Here is a 19,373-nt window from a genome sequence, read left to right as displayed (position 1 = left end):
ACTATTGCATTAGTCGTTGAAAGCCAAGTGTTTATCTCTCTATTTTTTGACATGCATGCATGATGTGCTAGTACAATGGAATTCTTTCCACTGCATCATTGTTTATGCTTTGGGTATAACATCATCTACTGTGTTAAAAAAGAATTGAGGCTGGTCGATTGGCTTGTGATAATTTTATATGTATATAGCAACGACCATTTTAAATCATTGGCTCTATGGAGAAGGTGCAACCAATATAGATGAAAATTTCTGCGGTAGCAAGTAGGCATGGACTAGCTAACAAGTAACTAATTCAAGAGATGACATGAATAGCCTAAGAGCACCTCAAAGTAGGGGATCTCTTTTGAACACCCAAGAAAATTTAGTACAACTAACTTATTTGGGGTTTTCGACATCTTTCTCTTTTGTTCATGGAGAGATAATATTCTTGAGAAGATTTGTTGCTGAGTTACAACACTGATTGTGTCTCTAGGAGTGGTATTTTCAGGGGTATGATGAAAGACCATAGGGAGATAGACATGCCAATAACCACCCAACCATACCTATATATAGACCCTTGGCCCTCTGGCTCTTAGCTATATAAAGCCCCTGTACCGCATGTGTATCCCTCTGCCCTTGGCCAGGGCCGTGCCCTCCTATAGTCCTACCCCTGGCATGACATTACTCCCCCCTTGGAGAAGCGTTTTTGTCCCCGAAAACAGAAGTGGTAGGATCTTCATAAGAACACTAATGTTTTTCCACAGTGGTATCCCTCATGGATCCAGGTGTTTGTTTGACAAAAACCTGGTGCAGTAGGAGGTCCAATAAAATCAAGAATAACATCTTAATTTTGCATATTGTTGTCCATTTGCAACCATCTTGTGTTACCGGTTCCAATCCAATCATAGTGTAGACTCCATTTAGAACGCACATGAGCATGCTAAACGAGTTATCACAACCTGAAAGAGTATCGCTTTTTACTTTCCATGAAGGTAACTTGCTGACATAACTCATTAGCCAAGTGTAAGTCTTTGATTTGTTCTCAAATTTCATCAGTAAACAACCCCACCATAACTAGTGTTCGAGGTTGAGAACCTAACTTATACATGAAGAAACTAAACCTAGTCGCAAACACGCTTTATATGATGGTAAGAAAACTCCAAGTAGAGCAATAAATGCTTATTAATTGGATTGCTTGGTGCTAATGTACGCACTTTGCATATCCTTTAGCACAAGGTTACACTTTGTAATCTGCCTATCCCCTTGGATAACTAATAGTATTGAGGTGTGTTTCCCCCATGGTTTACAGACAAACTTCCCATATGACTGGTAAAGGGGGATCACAATATCGTATAACATTGCTGAGGAATCAACAATGTCTGGAATAAACATCGTGGTTAACTTGAAAAATCCACAAACACCCAAATCGAGCCATGACCTCTATTGGTGATTAGTAGACCCAAAAGTAATCTCATAGAGATACTGCACATAGAGTGCAAAATGCTTCATAAGCAACGGATGTGATGAATATGCATGCCGCTCCAAATCAGCCTTTGCTAAACACTAGGGCCCATAACACCTAGTCTGCATGCATTTAGCAAAAAACAGATCCGAACCTATATATCCATGATTATCTTTACCAATAATTATGCCAAATGTGATGCTCATAGCACACATTAAAGAGGAATGTAAATAGTTAGGAAAAGAAACTAAATATTGTCCGTTGCAATCATTTACAAGCCGTGCTAAAATGTTTGAACCATAATAGAAGGTGAAACCTTAATCACTTCTAGGGACAAACAATGAGACTTTTTCATTAACAACTCAAAGCCTTGCTATATGTATAAACAACCATATGTAATGTTGTTTAGCAGTACTTGTACCTGAACAAGCCATTCTAAGATTCCGACAATTTCTGGCCACGAAAATTGCTCCTGATACGTCGTGTTGAAAATGGTTTTGGAAACACATTTGACCAGCACCTAGGGACTTTGTTGTGACACATACGTGAAATAGTGGGTGCCAGTGTCAGTCCCAGAGACTCATATTCGCCACATGTGGAATATGTCTCAATGAAGGATGTCTGAAAAAAGAACATCCTACAAGTACAAGATGTACTTGTGTGTGGAGGTAACTGCAAACACTCTACGACGGGAGTGAGAGGGACCTCATTAGTCTTGCTCCACACTGGCTAAACCAAACTCCTTGAGTCCCTAGACCATGTTGTATCCCATGTGACAACATGTGCCAAATAAACCCTACAAGTGGGTCTACAACTGCATAATGTAGGAACTTATGTTGGACACCATAGCCCAAACTGCTTGGCTCTTAGATGACCGTGTCATTTCTCTTAAGAGAAAAAATGAATGAAAACGTAGTTCATGCATTCTACATGGAAAATCAATAAAAGAGAAACAAAACCAAATCAGATGCGTACCTGGAGGTTGAACATAGTTTTCACTTATCCGTAGAGAAAGGCACCTGCCCAAATTTTTCGCATGCAAAGGCCTAGGAACACTAATTGAAAATTAGTGAAATGCAAGAAGTATTGCACATGTAACCTTGGGTGTTGCCTTTGCAATTAAGACCCCTTGGTTTAAAGCAACATTGTCAAACCTCTTGGTTAAATGCTGCATGAAAACTGCTCAACGAGCAGCCACAACCCTTGGCCTTGTTCGTGACCCCCTTGGGTTTTCCCGTGGCATTTCATTACTTTTGAATTTGAAATATTTCCAATACCCCGTGGCAGTTTGGGGACTTCTTTCCTTGAAAATGCAAGTGTTAAGGTTCCAAAACTTGACCATCAATCCATACTAAGTGATTTAGTAATCACGCGCTGGGTCGTACCCCAAAGGTTACTCATATAGGCACTCTTAGTGCTAATATGAGCTCCATTGAAGTTGTAGTTGTAATCACAACTAAATCTTGTTCACACCTAAAAATCCACGATCTTGGTTTTTTGTGAATAGTCGTGCTGTAAAAAATGCTGGCATCTTCTATACACCTTGGTAGAGATAAACCCTTACGAGTTTCACAACTCAAGTTGACATTCGCACGTAAAGTGTGTAGCTTGAAAAGAATGCCCCACAATTTGCTAATGGTAAGACTCTTGCTTGTCTATTACAATCGATAGGTACTCAACAAAATAGAATTGTTCCATCACTAATGGACTACAAACAGATGGCTCTTAGCCATGCCAAAATAGGTGGTAATAGATGGCTCTTAGCCCTTCCTGCTGGCTCGTAGCCCTTCTTGTTGGCTCGTAGAACTTCCTATTACCATATTGACATAGAAGATTGCAATAAAATCATTCCTAGTTACACCTTTCCCGCATAGAATTTGGGTATAGAGAGAGAGAGAGAGAGAGAGAGAGAGAGAGAGAGAGAGAGAGAGAGAGAGAGAGAGAGAGAGAGAGAGAGAATGTTGGGCTGAGGAAAACCCTTTATTTGAATGTGTTGTATGTCCCATGCATATGATGTCGTGCAGACCATGTATGTGTCTTAACTTATCCTATAAGCGTACAACTGTGTACGTGTACCACGCCCTCGTAGAGAGAGGTACCCTAAGCCACATCGAGATGCACTGTCCTTGTATGTGACTGTGATTGTATCAAGGTAACTTGAAATGCGGCACCTTTCCTGTGAATAACATAAAAAAATGTTTTAAGATATCAGTTACTCATACGTCCAGCCGACTAGTACGGCATGCATAAATAGCAAAAAATAGAATAGTAAGCCCTTGGCTTCAATGACAGTCTCAACCATGTGAGCCCTTGGTATACGTGCCTTGCACGATGACACTGGCATGGATACATCACAATGCGCGTAAACTATGAGCTTATATCCACATAGTGCCAAATATGTGTGCCATTATCATTGATCCAAAGTCAATCGATAATACTATGGCACATAAGAGAAGTCGTGCTTCACATGAAGATAGGCAAAGCACTTTGCTTTATACAATTGCTTTGTATGGAGGCTGCCTAAGCACTTTGCTTTGCACAACAAAGAGACCTTGCCCAAAATGAAACGTAAAACATAGACAAAAACAAACATAACTTGAAATGGACAAACCTTGTCGCCCACTTGTGGCAAGTTTTTGGGTATTTCGCTTGCATCCTATACACCCTCGTCTGGTGGAAAAATGTGCAGACATCGGTACAAGTGTCCCCATTTTGTATGCTCATAGCATATGCGAAACTTGAAGTCTTGTCTTTGCATGATATATCGCAGTCGACCCACTGTGGATGCTACCACTTCTCATAGCGACCTTGGCGAGCATGTACAGATAATTGACCTTGTCCAACATCCTCAGATTGTAATCTGCTATTAGTGTCATGTAGTAATTATTCGCTGCCGACTTCTATGAATGGTGTCAAAGAAACGGCCATGCCAAGCAACTTTGCACCCGTCATGAAGTCGAGCAGCGCGCCAGGCCGATCTCCTTCAGAGTGTAAAGAATTGATGTGTTGCCTTTGCCGCAAAATGTAACCTCGAATGAGCATGCACTAGCGAGGTATTGACAAGAAGCCATGCTTCTAATCAAGACTTAGTCGTACTCAAGCACTATGCTTGTCAAACTGACCTTGATTCTGTGCGAGCCGTGCTTGTGTGCTTCGAGTATGTAGAGTGCACACATTATCGTTGCATGCCATATCTTAATGAAAAATGAAAAATTGACTTCGTACCTTATGAATTCATGATGTCGTCTTGGCATGCCGTTGGAAAAAACACATCGTGATTGTATAACTTTGATTGTGGCACGTTTCTAGGCCATGCCTCATGCAATTTTCCTTGCTGAATTCATAAGGAAATGGCCTTTGGGACATTTTTTGCATCTTGTAACCATGTGATCTTCACATATGCGTACGGCATGTTGTTCTCGAGCTTGACGCCTTGCCAAAGCTCAAGTGTTTGTTGCATGGTCCGTGCATGCAGCCTTGAGGACCTACACCATCCTTGCATAGTTGTGGTCGATTAAAATGGTGATTGATCACCAGTGTTGATGAAGCCTTGCTTGGCATGGAACTTTGTTCATCTTGCACAATTGTGTAAGAATGTATCGCTGCATATCTATAAAATTTTCAGAGTTTGCTGTGGTTGCAAGAATTTCGCAACACTGTGTCTGGACAACCTCATCAAATCATCCAAGAAGAGGATGGGGGGAGAGCCGGCCCATGGGAATCCTCCCTTGATACATATTTTTTTTGAATCCTAAGGGCCAACCCTTAGGTTGGGCGCCCAAGTATGGAGCAAAGCTCCTTCTACAGTGCAAAACGATGGCAAATCTCGTGCGCATCAGAGAAGAGCTCACCCCGTGAGGTGTGGTGCTCACCCGGCATCCGCCCTGTGATGAGAAAGCTCCAGACCAACGCGAATGCAAAAAGACAGAGAGCGCATGATTTCATGCTGCTCGGTGTTGCTTCACTCCTTGACTAAGTCCCTCTGCACATGCCGTTGTCGTTTTGGCTGCCCCGCCTAGGAAGAGATCCTGCACACACGGTGTGCCTCGTCCCCGACCTTGAACACCACAGCTTGCATGATCATGCAAGACCATGCACTGCACAGATTGCTGCTGAAAATGAAGGAGAGAGAGACGACTCCAAAGAGAGGGAGGCCATGTCTCATGTTGCGATAGAGAGAGAGAGAGAGAGAGAGAGAGAGTCCTTCCCCTTCCTCCATAGCTCTCCCGTCCCCCCCTGAGCTCTAATACCAGTGAAAGACCATAGGGAGATAGACATGCCAATAACCACCCAACCATACCTATATATAGTAAAGGAGTACGAGCGGAAGTGCGACGCGAGAGAGAGTGTGAGAAGAAGAGCACGACGATATGGTGAACTCGCTCTACTGTAATGTGTAGAGCATAGTTATTAGATTTTTACAAAAGAATATGTGTACATACCTAGCGGCCCGCCCACTTACCTGGGCGACCACATTGGGCTTTATACCCCAACAACCTCCCACTTAAAGTCCAATGTGGTACTTTAAGTGTGAGAGAAGCTACTATACAAGCTAATATACAAGAGATGTAGAGAAGTGATGTACTACCTTACACCTAACTGCTTGCGAAAATGCGCAAAGCTCTTTGAGGGAAGTCCTTTTGTAAGTAGATCAGCAGGATTTTCAGTGGTGTGAACTTTGACAAGCTGAATTTGCTTATCCTTGAGCATTTCCCTGATGAAATGATACTTCACATCCACATGGTTTGTCTTTGAGTGATAAACTGGATTGCGAGCCAATTGTATAGCACTCTGACTATCACAATATAACACATGCATCTCTTCTTTGATTCCCAAATCTGTTACTAGTCGATTAAGCCAAATTGATTCTTTGCATGCCTCTAATGCTGCAACATATTCAGCCTCTGTAGTAGACTGAGTAACACAATCTTGTAATCTAGAACACCATGATACTGCTCCACCAGCCAATGTAAAGACATACCCTGAAGTAGACCTTCGGTTGTCTAAGTCACCTGCATAATCTGAGTCTGTAAAACCCTTTACACTTAGCTCCTGACTCCCATAGCATATACGCATACTCTTTGTAGCTTTCAGGTATCTCAATATTCCTTTCACTGCCTCCCAATGTTTCTTGCCTGGGTTTGACATGTATCGACTTACTAATCCCACTACAAATGGAATGTCTGGGTGAGTAGCAATCATTGCATACATCAAACTACACACTGGAGACGCATATGGAATCTTATCCATTTCAGCCTGTTCTTCCTCAGACACAGGACAATCTTGTTTGCTAAGTTTCACATATGGTGGCAATGGAACACTCAATGCCTTTCCCTTCTCCATATTGAAACGTTGCAAAACCTTGTCAATATAATCTGTTTGAGATAACCAAATCAACTTCTTTGATATGTCTCTCTCAATGCGCATACCAAGAATATGACTTGCCTCACCCATGTCTTTCATGTCAAATGATTTTGCCATCTTTGACTTCAAAGCTGAAATTTCTTCCAAGTGCTTGCCAGCAATCAACATGTCATCCACATACAAAATAAGGATCAGCCAACTGCCATCCTTAGCCTTCTTTGTATATAGACAATGATCGAACTCACTACGTTTGTAGCGTACCATGCCCTCGGTGATTGTTTTAAGCCATAAAGACTCTTTAACAACTGGCATACCAAATCTTCCTTGCCTTTCTCAACAAACCCTTCTGGCTGACTGCTGCATGTAAATTTCCACATCTAAATCACCATGCAAGAACACTGTCTTGACATCCATTTGGTGCAACACCAAATCTAATATGGCAACCAATGCAAGAAAGCATCTCAATGTAGTCATCTTGACCACCGGAGAGAAGACTTCATCAAAGTCAATGCCTTGTTCTTGCTTAAAGCCCTTGGCAACAAGCCTTGCTTTGTACTTTGGCTGACTATCATGAGTGGTGATCGTATACCTGTAAACCCATTTACAAGGTAGAGCCTTTTTGCCCTGTGGTAATTTAACTAGCTTCCATGTCTGGCTTTTATGCAGAGCTGTCATCTCTGACTGCATGGCCAATTGCCAATACCCGGAGTCCTTCATTTGCACTGCTTCCTTGTAACATGAAGGCTCATTGCAATCAGTCAACATGACATAGTTCATAGATGGAACAAACTGATCAGGAGGTCGTGAGATACGTCCCGATTTATGCAAAATAGGTGGCTGAGGCTCAGCCACAACTTGTGGTTCCACTCTATCTTGTCCTTGCTCCTCTTGAGCCCTGACATTTTGTCTTGCACGTGCATGTCCATCTTCTTGGAAGACAACTCTTCTAATCTCCTCAACCCTCTCTTGTTTAGAATGATATTTGGCTTCATTAAAGTGAACATCATTGCTGCGGATAACCTTTCTGGATTTGGGATCCCAAAGTCTGTACCCCATCTCACCAGAATTACCATAGCCTAGAAAGATGCACTTTCTACTCTTTGGCTCAAGTTTGTTCCTAAATTCCTTTGGAACGTGAGTATATGCCTCACAGCCAAAGACTCTGAGATGCTTGTATGAGGGCATTTTGCCTGACCATACCATCTCTGCCACTGAATCCTTCTGAAAAACCTTGCTAGGAGATCTATTTATAAGATGAACATCTGTTGATACAGCTTCAGCCCAAAACCCATTTGGCAGTTGTGCATTAGACAACATACTTCTAAACTTCTCTTGTATGGTCCTATTCATCCTCTCAGAAACACCATTTTGAGGAGGATTGTAAGGATCAGTAAGTTCACGTTTTATACCTTTTGACTCACAAAAGTCCTGAAAGGCCTTTGAAACATACTCCACCATTGTCAGTGCATAAGCATTTAAGCTTCTTGCCACTCTGATTCTCCACAAGTGTCACAAACGTTTTGAAAATACTAAACGCTTCATCCTTGTGCTTGAGAAAGTAAACCCATACTTTCCTCGAGTAATCATCTATAAATTTCATAAAGTAAGAAGCTCCCCCTAGAGATAGGTTAGGCATAGGTCCACACAAATCACTATGAACAAGTGCCAACTGTGTATCTCTTCTAGTGCTTCTATGCTTATGTGACTGCTGTGTTTGCTTACCATACAGACAATGTTCACAGAATTCAAAATCATTAAATGAAAAGCCAGGCAAATAACCAGAACGAGACAAGATTTCCATTCCCTTCTTGGACATATGTCCTAACCGGCTATGCCACCAAGAAACGTTCAGCTGTTCGGTTACATTGATTACATTTTTAGAGACATTTGATACATAAATCATGTAAAGTCCTCCAGACTTTACTCCATGTGCTACTGTCATAGAACCCTTGGATATCTTCCACATGTTCTGTCCAAAAGTGGTGACGTAGCCATCATCATCAAGTAAACCTGTGCTGATCAAGCTCTTTGTAATTGCGGGAACATGTCTCACATTTTTTAGCGTGAAAGAAGAGCCATTCTGAAACTTCAATTGAACATCTCCAACACCTAAGATCTCACATGTCTACCCATTGCCTAGCCGAACATGATCTTTAGTGGTCACATAAGAGGTAAACCACTCCTTGTTTGGAGACACATGAAGTGATGCCCCTGAGTCTATAATCCAGTCACTCAGTGCATTTCCATCAGATGTTGTAAGAGAGCTGAGTCCATTGTATTCTTCAAGAAGTAGATGTCTCCTGACACTAGACTGTCATCCTCTGCAACAGTGTTTGTCACATTTATTTCTTGAATCTTCACTGAGGATTTGTTCTTCTCACCATGATCTTCAGCTTTCTCTTTGCCTTTTTCTGCTTTCCATTCTCTGCAGTCTCTTTTCATGTGACCCTTCTTGCCACAATGGTAGCATTCTATGTCACTCTTGACTTTAGCACTGCATGACTTGCTACGAGACTGATTCCTCTTTCCACCTTTGTACTTTTCTTTGGTCCTTCCCTTGAAAACTAAGGCTGTTCCTTTGCCTTTGTCCATTGTCTTTCTGTTGGTTTCTTCAGTAAGCAGACTTCTTTCTACACCTGCTATGGTCAAACCATCTGGAGGTGCAGAATTACTCAAAGCTGTGTGAAAAGTGTCCCAACTTTCCGACAATGTGATCAACACGAACATAGCTCTAACAGGTTCATCAAACTTGACACCTTGAGCTGACAACGGACTGTAGATGGTGTTGAATTCATTCAGATGATTGGACATAGGTGTCCCTTCTTTCATCTTCAAGTCAACAAGCTTCTTAAGCCAGTATACCTGTGAAGCTCCACTCTGCTTCTCATAAAGATCACTCAGCTTTGTCCATGCTTCATAAGCCGACATCTCGTCTGCTACATTGAAGTAAACGCTTTCTGCCAAAGTCAGCATAATGGTCAAAAGTGCCAATTCATCCATTTCGCTCCACAACCTGTCAAATGAACCAAGAAAGCTTCAGATTCTGTAGAAATTTTGGCAGAGCTCCTTTGTAAAATGGCTCTGGTGTACTAAAAAAACAGACCAAAAACAGCTCAAAAAACCACTGTCTCTCTAACACTGTAAGATGTGGGTAAACCTGTCCTGCACCTGTACTGTCTCTCACTGTCCTGTAAGCATAGACTGCGACAATGCCTCAATGGCAGTAAAGCAAAGATGCAATCCCAACTGTCTAACTCACAATCAATACATCCTAGCTGCCTATCTAAGGGTGCTCGAGGGATCGCTCCAAGACCTGTATCACCGAAAGGATCTCAACATTCGAGAATCCCCCAGCTCAATAAAACCTCACTCGACCCTCAACAAAGGCTGCAGTAAATCTGACAATACATAGACTTCCCACAAAGTCATACATCCACAAATTTCCCACTATATGCTGTAACCGCTGCGGCGGTTGTTTGCTGGGTGACTCACAGCTAGCAAACCCTCAACAGACATACATCATCTCTGACAATACATCCCATGTGGAAGTACCTGCAATGTCAGGATGAAATCTGGAATATCAAGCAACAAACACAAGCTACCTGATGAACTAGTGGATGTCGCTTACAGTCTGTGTGTAGATGCGTTCGTGTCGTATGTGACACGCCTCCAAGAACTATGAGCCGTCCTTCGATGCGTAGACAGCCACAAATCAGCATTCTGGGAGTGCCGATATCCTCAGCACCTGCAGTCGTAGGCCAAAACCTCAAATTTGCAGAGTCGGCCGTCAAGACCACGTAGTCAAAAATGGCCTACGCAGAGCTTTGTGGAAGCCGAACGGTGGCCAAGATGACCTCAGAATGAAATTCTGAGAACACCAAGCGCTTTGGGCGGTCCCACAGGATTTGGGGCCGTGTCTTCGCTTGTCGAATCTCACTCCAATCTGAGCAGGTGACTCTGGCTACCTGCAAATGCTGCCCCGAGCCTCGATCTGAGCTCTGATACTAGTTGAAGGAGTACAAGCGGAAGTGCGACGCGAGAGAGAGTGAGAGAAGAAGAGCACGATGGTATGGTGAACTCGCTCTACTGTAATGTGTAGAGCATAGTGAGTTCTTATTAGGTTTTTACAAAAGAATATGTGTACATACCTGGCGGCCCGCCCACTTACCTGGGCGACCACATTGGGCTTTATACCCCAACATATAGGCCCTTGGCCCTCTGGCTCTTAGCTATATATAGCCCTGTACCGCATGTGTATTCGTCTGTCCTTGGCCAGGGCATGCCCTCCTATAGTCCTACCCTTGGCATGACATATGACCAAACTGATACACAATCACTCCATAAGTTTAGCCAAAATGAACAAGTCTTATGAATTATCATCACTTCCTTACATAACAACAATGTGCATTTCATAGACGAATGTAAGCGTGCATATGAAGCCTTGCGAGTTCTAGAGAGCAATTTTGGAGCTAGGGCTAAAAGGAGTAAGGTCAGTCTCAAAAGACAACTTTACAAACTCACTATGATTGAAGGGGAGGGTATTGCTAACTTAGTTAATAGGCTTAAGAGCATTGTCACGCAACTCACTTACATCCAGTGCGAGGTATTGGAAGATGACAAAGTGGCCGTGCTTTTGATGACGTCTTGAACAACTGGAGCCGGTTCTTTTTGTTGTATCATCACCTAGGGGAAGGTATTCAACATTATCGTCAAGTGTAAATAAGTGTTATGATTGTGGGAGAATGGGACATGTAGCAAATGATTGCTACACCAACAAGTCTTACAACAAATGTGGTAAAAAGGGACATCCTCCTTCTTGATGCTACTCAAGTTGAGAAAGCAAGAATGACAGCAACAACAATAGAAACTACAAAGGCAAGAAACCTGTAAGAGGATCAACTCATGTGGTAGAGGACGAAGAAGAAAACGAAGACCAAGGCGAGAACAACCTTGTCTACTGCGACGACATACTGTGAAGATTGTAGCCTCTCAACTTCAAGGGGAGGATTTTTTGTCATCCTTTGTGGATATGTATTGACATCCTATGTGGATACTATGTATCATTCTTAGTGGATAGAGAATCTTCAATGTATTGTCCTAGTCCAAACCTCAAGAGGAGGATTGTAAGGTATGAGCTTTGTCCTAGAGTCACTAGAGTGTGAGTGAATGAGAGAAGAGTGGAATTATCCCACATGTAATGATGCAAGGCTGTAGAGCTACTTAAAGCTCCTTTCATGAATAAACAAATCCATTCCAAGTTTGCATTACATCTCTCTTGTTTATGGTGAGCTTGTGATGGGTTAGCAAACTACTCAAGATCGTGTTTATGAGTCCAAGTTAATCTATCTTGGAACCTAATTCGCTTGAGTAACAATCTAGCTTACACACACTCACTTGTGTGCATTATCTTTTTGTCTTCCATCCACCCTAGCATTTCGATCCCATTCCCATCAGACTTGTACATGACCGGTCACAAGGTGCATGATGTAATTAAAAAAATAACAAATGAAGATAATTTTAGAGATAAATTGTTCGCAAAGGCCAACTCAAAAGCTTGGCATCCATAAAAACAACAATGTAGGCTACATAAATAGCAAATTATCCTCAGGAAGCGATGGAGTGGTATGTAGTAGTTTGCTTTCAATAGATGTAACAAGCACTCATGTTAATATAGCATCATGCAATACATGCATGTTTTGGAGCATGCTCACAAGAGACAAGGCCCAACATACGATATTATATTTCAACAGTGTAAAATTTTGAGAATCGTTCTACAAATACAATCATCTCGAGCGGTTGAAGTTGTGATTGTTTCTTACGTTGGAAGTGCCCTAGGCATTTTTTTGGACCCGCTTAGCCTAAAAATTCACATTGCAAATCAAGATCACACAATGTAGTCCATAGTCCGCCTGGCTACATCTATTAATCATTGCAAGGCTTAACCTTTCATATATTTAGCAAGCATTTTTGGCAAATCAGAAACACCAAGGGAATCCCCATTTGGCATCATTCAAAAAGTGAATCCTCAAAATTGACTAGAATTAAGTTTCCTGGTAGAAGTAAACCTAGGTTACAAGGACAAAAAGATCTTTCTTTTAGTTTTTATCTTCAAGAACAGATATAACAAACAAACTCTAAATGAACCAAGTCAATTGTTGGATCTAAATTATGCGATACGTCCAATTTTCTCGAAAGAAAAAAAGGGGTCGTGAAAGAACTTTTAGTGCATGGTAGCTTCAACTCTAAATTTTGCTCCCTGGTCAATGAAAGTTATAAAACTATCTTTAAAGGCCATGTGACGCAATCATGAATTCTCACTTTCTTTGGAATCTGGACAGAAAAAGCTTCTAAGTACTGTAGATGATCCTGTAAACACCCTTACCATCCACTAGCAGCACAAACAGCCAATTTCCTGCTCAGAACAATGGGTGCTAGAACCATCCTTTGAGAGGCCACGAAACTTGAAAGAGGACAACCAGGGTTATGATACCATTGACAATTGGAGATGAAAGAAAGAAATGTAACAAGGTCGAGATTTGAACACTCCATTTCCTTCAATGCTCCAAATTGCAATCCCACCTACAAACTTTGAGATTTATGTCTAAATTTTAAACTTTGAAGGTCAGAATACCTACTACAAACTTAGACAACTCTTCTAATCTCCTCAACCCTCTCTGATTTAGAATGATATTTGGATCCATTAAAGTGAACATCATTGCTGCGGACAACCTTTCTGGATTCAAGATCCCAAAGTCTGTACCCCATCTCACCAGAATTACCATAGCTTAGAAAGATGCACTTTTTACTCTTTGGCTCAAGTTTGTTCCTAAATTCCTTTGGAACGTGAGTATATGCCTCACAGCCAAAGACTCTGAGATGCTTGTATGAGGGTATTTTGCCTGACCATACCATCTCTGGCACTGAATCCTTTTACAAAACCTTGCTAGGAGATCTATTTACAAGATGAACAGCTGTTGATACAGCTTCAACCCAAAACCCATTTGGCAGCTGTGCATTAGACAACATACTTCTGACCTTCTCTTGTATGGTCCTATTCATCCTGTCAGCAACACCATTTTGAGGAGGATTGTAAGGAGCAATAAGTCCACGTTTTATACCTTTTGACTCACAAAAGTCCTGAAAGGCCTTTGAAACATACTCCACCATTGTCAGTGCATAAGCATTTAAGCTTCTTGCCACTCTGATTCTCCACAAGTGTCACAAACGTTTTGAAAACACTAAACGCTTCATCCTTGTGCTTGAGAAAGTAAACCCATACTTTCCTCGAGTAATCATCTATAAATGTCATAAAGTAAAAAGCTCCCCCTAGAGATAGGTTAGGCATAGGTCCAGACAAATCACTATGAACAAGTGCCCAACTGTGTATCTCTTCTACTGCTTCTATGCTTATGTGACTGCTGTGTTTGCTTACCATACAGACAATGTTCACAGAATTCAAAATCATTAAATGAAAAGCCAGGCAAATAACTAGAACGAGACAAGATTTCCATTCCCTTCTTGGACATATGAAATTTAAACTAAAAATCCTCAAATATAACCAACTTTATGTCAAAATTTCAGAAAAAAAAAAGTTTTTGAGCACTGATTACTTCCATTTTGAAACTGAAGGTCCAATGGCAACTTAGTCCCCAACCTCTGTACATTCACTGTGCTACACATTCGACTACCTTATCCTAATTCCATCGAGCCGCTGATTGTATGAAACAAACTTTCATGAATACACTATTGCCCATCTGAATTGAAACAAGTAAAATTCTCACAAATCTCCAGTGCTTACAATTATCTAAAAAGTTCAGACCGATACTTCTGCTGTAACCTGCAAAGAAGAAAGAAAGAAAGGTTTATTAACATCTCGTGGCCCACGAGACCAATCAAAGCAAAATTGGCGATGACATCTCATCATAAAGTCAATGACTCTTGCAATCTCTGTAGTGGAGCTCGGGACAAAACCGGCACCCCTTTATGAGAAGGTGAAAACCATATTTGAGAAGGAAAATTTGAGATTTCCAAGTCAAAATCTTGAAATTCGAGCCGGGACTCCTGTCCTTGCAAAAATTTGAGGCACTCGTTTTTTTGAATTTGAACAGGTTTTCAATAAAGCGAAACTACCTTTCCCGAGCCATGCTCATCTGTAGTCTTGAAGACTGTGAGCTCCATGTTGAACACCTCCCAAGCAAAAACAAAGGTTTATAAAACCAGAAATTGGGGCCGCAAACACCCACTCTTTGTCGAGAATAAACACACCTAGCATGCATAACATGATTAAAGAGAGGTTGACATAATGGGCACATTGTTGAAGATAAAAAAATATCAAGTTTGAAAGTATAAACGCATGTTGTATTGAGAAAATGTCGTATATGAGAGACATCAATCAGAATCTCTGCTTGCAGTACCCTTGCTTATGGGATGTTTCAAAAAAGGCATACTTTTATAATGCTCCGAAAAATGTTTCCAAGCGAAAGCTCATCAAATTGGGAGAAAAGGATGCCTTCTTTCCTTCCCTGTCTGACTTTCGCTAGTACTCCTGTGATGCTCCTCCGGCTTCACCCTTTCCCTTGGCAGACTTCTTTGGTAGCAGTGTGGCATGAATATTAGGCAGAACACCTCCACTTGCAATTACCACATTGCCCAAAAGTTTACTGAGCTCCTCGTCGTTTCGGACTGCAAGCTGAATGTGCCTCGGAATGATCCTGTTTTTCTTGTTGTCACGGGCAGCATTTCCTGCAAGCTCCAGAACCTGCGATGTAACATTCAAGAAGAATATTTCAGAGCAGCAATCATCCTAATGTCATCGACGAGGAGTGTCGTAGCATTTGTCAATGCTATGCATGATGCAGAAGATAGTTGATTGTCTTGTAATTGATCACCATGAGAACTTACTATCATATTTCTTCCTGGCTTACCCATCATTTTTACCACAACAAGCATCTTAAAAAATTACCTCAAACTACTTAGCACATCGATATCACATATTAGAGAATGGGGGAAAAATCAACAAACTCTTATAAGTCTCTTGCAGAAGCGATAGTAACTCAAACAGACAAAAAATAAGAAAGCAATCAAGCAGCTCAGCTGGTTTTGCCACGATGCATGATACGGAGGGTCACCTTCTACTTGTATTTTTAAAATCCCTCTGTAAAACAACCCCTTTCCCTTCACCACGAGTAAAACAACCCCTTTCCCTTCATGAACCTGTAACTTTTTCTCAAAATTCTATTATAAAACCCCTCTTGTACATGTAATTCTATAAGTCTTTGAAATATAGAAACCCCTACGGATGAACTCACCTGCTACACTTATGTGGATCCCCCCAGGATATGACAAAGAGCAACAGAATGTCACAAAGCAATGCACAATAAATTGAGAAGATAATACGATAATGTCAATCCAGAGTACATGACACATATTTCAAATTACGCGTTAATCCTAGTGTTTACAAGTCGAGAACAAAATAAAATAAAACAAAACAAAATGAAAGGGGCCATCAATGTGATCAAACACAGTAACTTCAAGTTCGCCAGTCGATGATATAGCATATCGAAGAGATTACCTCCGCTGCAAGGTACTCCATGACAGCAGCCAAGTAGACAGGAGCACCAGCTCCTACGCGCTCAGCGTATTTTCCCTTCTTCAGAAACCTGGCAATCCTTCCAACCGGAAACTGCAAGCCCGCCTTTTGGGAGCGAGAAACAGACTTGCTGTTTTTGGGCTTACCTCTTCCACCAGCCGCCATTGTGGATTATAAGAACTTGATGTACCAAGAAGGTGCCAACATAAAAAAGAAAAATCCAGTCATGCAATTTTTCAACAAAACAGCACCTTGCACAAAACATTCGAATATTGCGACTGATGGCACGAATATGACATCAAGAACCTTACACAAAAATTACAAAACATGATCACCAAGAATAAACAAAATTATGTTAAAGTGGCATTATCTCTGTATGCATGCACACACACTCCAGGATGCACTTATGTCCTCGCATGCGGGCAAGGAACAAGTTCACCTTGCATGATTAGCACAAACAGTCCCGATTACATGCTTGCTTGATGCCTTCTTGTCGGGTTCCTTTGGCAATCACATGCAACTAGTGCATCTGCTGAAATCACATATGCTAAAGCAAGGATCAGCACGAGGCAAAGCTTGATAAGGTCGGACCTTTGAAGACAGCTACGGCGATGAAACATACAGAGAAGACAAACAGAAAAAGCACAGACAAGCTAAAAATCACCATGGCTATGGCGATAGGGACCTCACCTGTGTTGCTGCTGTTTTGTTGAAGCTTCGGCAGGAAGCTATGGCGCTTTATAGTAGAGGAAGCTTCGCATTATATTACTGCTCCAAAATTATATGGTTGCACGTTTTTTTTAGCCCCATAATTTCTGTGTCACCATTAAGTTATTTGGCCATGCACAAGAGACTAAATACGGCCACCCAAATGCACGACTTGATGCTATGAAGGAAAATTATGAGCATATTTCTATAGTCCATGGTAGAAGCGGTTCAATTACCCAAAGAGTGTAGCATTGTAGACCGAGCCTTCACGATACAACCCCATGGTAGAGGGTTCAAGGCTCACGAGATGTATTCATTGGATGCCACCCATTCTTGGACATTAGGACAACTTGTGGATGTACATGTATAGCGATGTACAATTGTAAATACATGGATATGTATAGAGATCTCAAGCCCCTTCTGGGTGTACAAGTTCTCAAGTGTCTCAAAGCTACGATCTTTCTCTTTGCCCCAAGTGATAGGTGGGCCCATTGTGGGACTCACAAAATTTTAATAAAGACTAACCATTTCATAATAATATTTACAATCTCTCATCTCCACAATGTGGCCAAGAACTCAACTTTGTTAAGGTCCATCTTAATAGCATCACAAAATCCACATGACCAAGATAATGATTTTTTTAATAGCAAAACTTCACAAATCATGTCCATGGTTTGGAGTTCTTGTAAACAAAATTCTAAAACTAAGATGCTATAAGGGTTCCTCTTTCAAAGCATTATAAGGAAATCACAAGGTAAATGTGATATATTTACCTAGATTTGGGCATCATCTTTATTTTTGTGTCATAAACGTTTTTTAGACATTGTTTAGCGTAAAGGGCATAACAAAGAGCTTGTGATGCCCAAAACAATTTTCAGTGTCAATATAGATGACATCAATTATATATAACCTTGTTTATATTTTCAGGCATATCGCCTTCATAAAATCTCTTGCAGTTTGGAATAATCCAACAACTCATCAACCCTTGGTAGCAAACATTTATTAATGCTTGTCATGGAATTTAGTCAATGCCCATGTATGTAGATCCATCTTTCTTCTTCACCAAGAGGATTAATGAAGGCCATAAAAAAGAAATGGGGCCAATGAAATCACATTGTAGGGAATTAGCTAACTGATGGCCCACCTCTTTTTCTTTCATTGACAATTAGCCAATAATAAAGCTAACTAATGGGTGTGCTTTGTTGTACAAGATCTATGCCATGCTATATAGATTCTAATATGGAAATCACTAAAAGTTGTAAAATTGAAAATGATTTCAAATGTGGTTTGTACAAACTACAACTTACTTTTCAAAGCATGTGATGAATACATAGCATAAAGCGTTTACATTGGTTGACATGCCCAACATTGAAGAAGTAGCATTATATGACAATATCTTTCATAAAAGACAACACCAGATCTCAATCAAATGGATAATAAGCATCTCAGTCAAGACTCCCTCTATCCTCAAAGGGGTCTTGCTTGAAAGCATTAGGCAAGAAAAAGGATAAAGTCATGGTATCACAAGGTTCAATAGAAACTAAAATAGATGGCAACACCTATAAACAGAAGTTGATAGCACCTACTAGGGATCCCTCCTCGACTACGTCCCACATGGCTATCATCTACTTTTACGAATGCATCAAATAATATGCACCAATGTTTCACCTTGGCAAAGACAATGGAAAGGAATGTGTGAGTTTGGGGCACTGGAATAAGCTGGTCACTTGTGATAGCTATTCCAAGTTGGTCAATTAGAGTTAGTTCAGACTAGGCAACAAAATTAGATAGAGACTTTAGATATCAAAACAAACAGACGGAAATTAAGTACAAGACTGGGACTGAAATGGAAACTGGAACGAGATGAACTGAAATGTGTATTCAGATCAATATAACTGGAGTACAATAGTATGATCCAAATTCTTCTCTGGACTTAGTGACAAAAGAGTACAAGAGCATAATGAGCTCCAAGACACTAGACTTTGTGATAGTAGTAAGAGGTAACCCACAAAATGAATAGTGGATCCTATTTATGGCCGTTGGACCAGGTCTCTAACTGACTGTCTCCTGTATAGTTATTGCAATAATCGAGTTCGGTATTTACGAGCTCCTGTTGACTTTTTGACTAGCATATGTTCCCATTGTCTACATTTTCTTCCCCCTTTTCTTTGAATTTTGGAATATTTCCAAACTTTCAGTTAGTCCTCTGATTAATCCAATAGGAATTAAGCACTCTCATTCCACCTAATTGTATTCCTTTTATGTCAAGCC

The 19,373-nt window shown here is 41.0% G+C and overlaps 1 protein-coding gene across 2 annotated transcripts; it reads right to left on the bottom strand.

Moving 5' to 3' along the window:
- Positions 1 to 15,099: 15,099 nt before the first annotated feature.
- LOC147419139 (histone H2AX-like) lies at positions 15,100 to 17,240 on the bottom strand. Of its 2 annotated transcripts, none has more exons than XM_086505376.1 (3): positions 17,085 to 17,240; positions 16,377 to 16,574; positions 15,100 to 15,563 (listed from the first exon to the last, which is right to left on the bottom strand). In XM_086505376.1, exons 2-3 carry the CDS (start codon positions 16,557 to 16,559, stop codon positions 15,342 to 15,344), a joined length of 405 nt encoding a protein of 134 aa, XP_086361502.1. In that variant the 5' UTR covers positions 16,560 to 16,574; positions 17,085 to 17,240; the 3' UTR covers positions 15,100 to 15,341. The 2 variants fall into 2 exon arrangements, with proteins under 2 accessions (XP_086361502.1, XP_086361503.1); XM_086505377.1 differs by lacking the exon at positions 17,085 to 17,240 and adding an exon at positions 16,834 to 17,061.
- Between the last annotated feature and the right edge of the window lie 2,133 nt (positions 17,241 to 19,373).

The sequence above is a fragment of the Adiantum capillus-veneris genome, chromosome 29, assembly GCF_014529385.1.
Source record: "Adiantum capillus-veneris isolate H3 chromosome 29, ASM1452938v2, whole genome shotgun sequence".
In the NCBI taxonomy this organism is placed as follows: Eukaryota; Viridiplantae; Streptophyta; class Polypodiopsida; order Polypodiales; family Pteridaceae; genus Adiantum; species Adiantum capillus-veneris.
Note: the sequence above shows the minus strand (reverse complement) of the source record. Positions and strands in the feature narration are given on the sequence as shown.

Bases quoted from the DNA above. Each gene is read 5' to 3' on its own strand.
- LOC147419139 (XM_086505376.1), bottom strand. From the start codon at position 16,559: ATGGCGGCTGGTGGAAGAGGTAAGCCCAAAAACAGCAAGTCTGTTTCT. The intron at 15,564-16,376 runs GTAATCTCTTCG...GTTACATCGCAG, and splicing joins TGGAGTACCTTGCAGCGGAG to GTTCTGGAGCTTGCAGGAAA.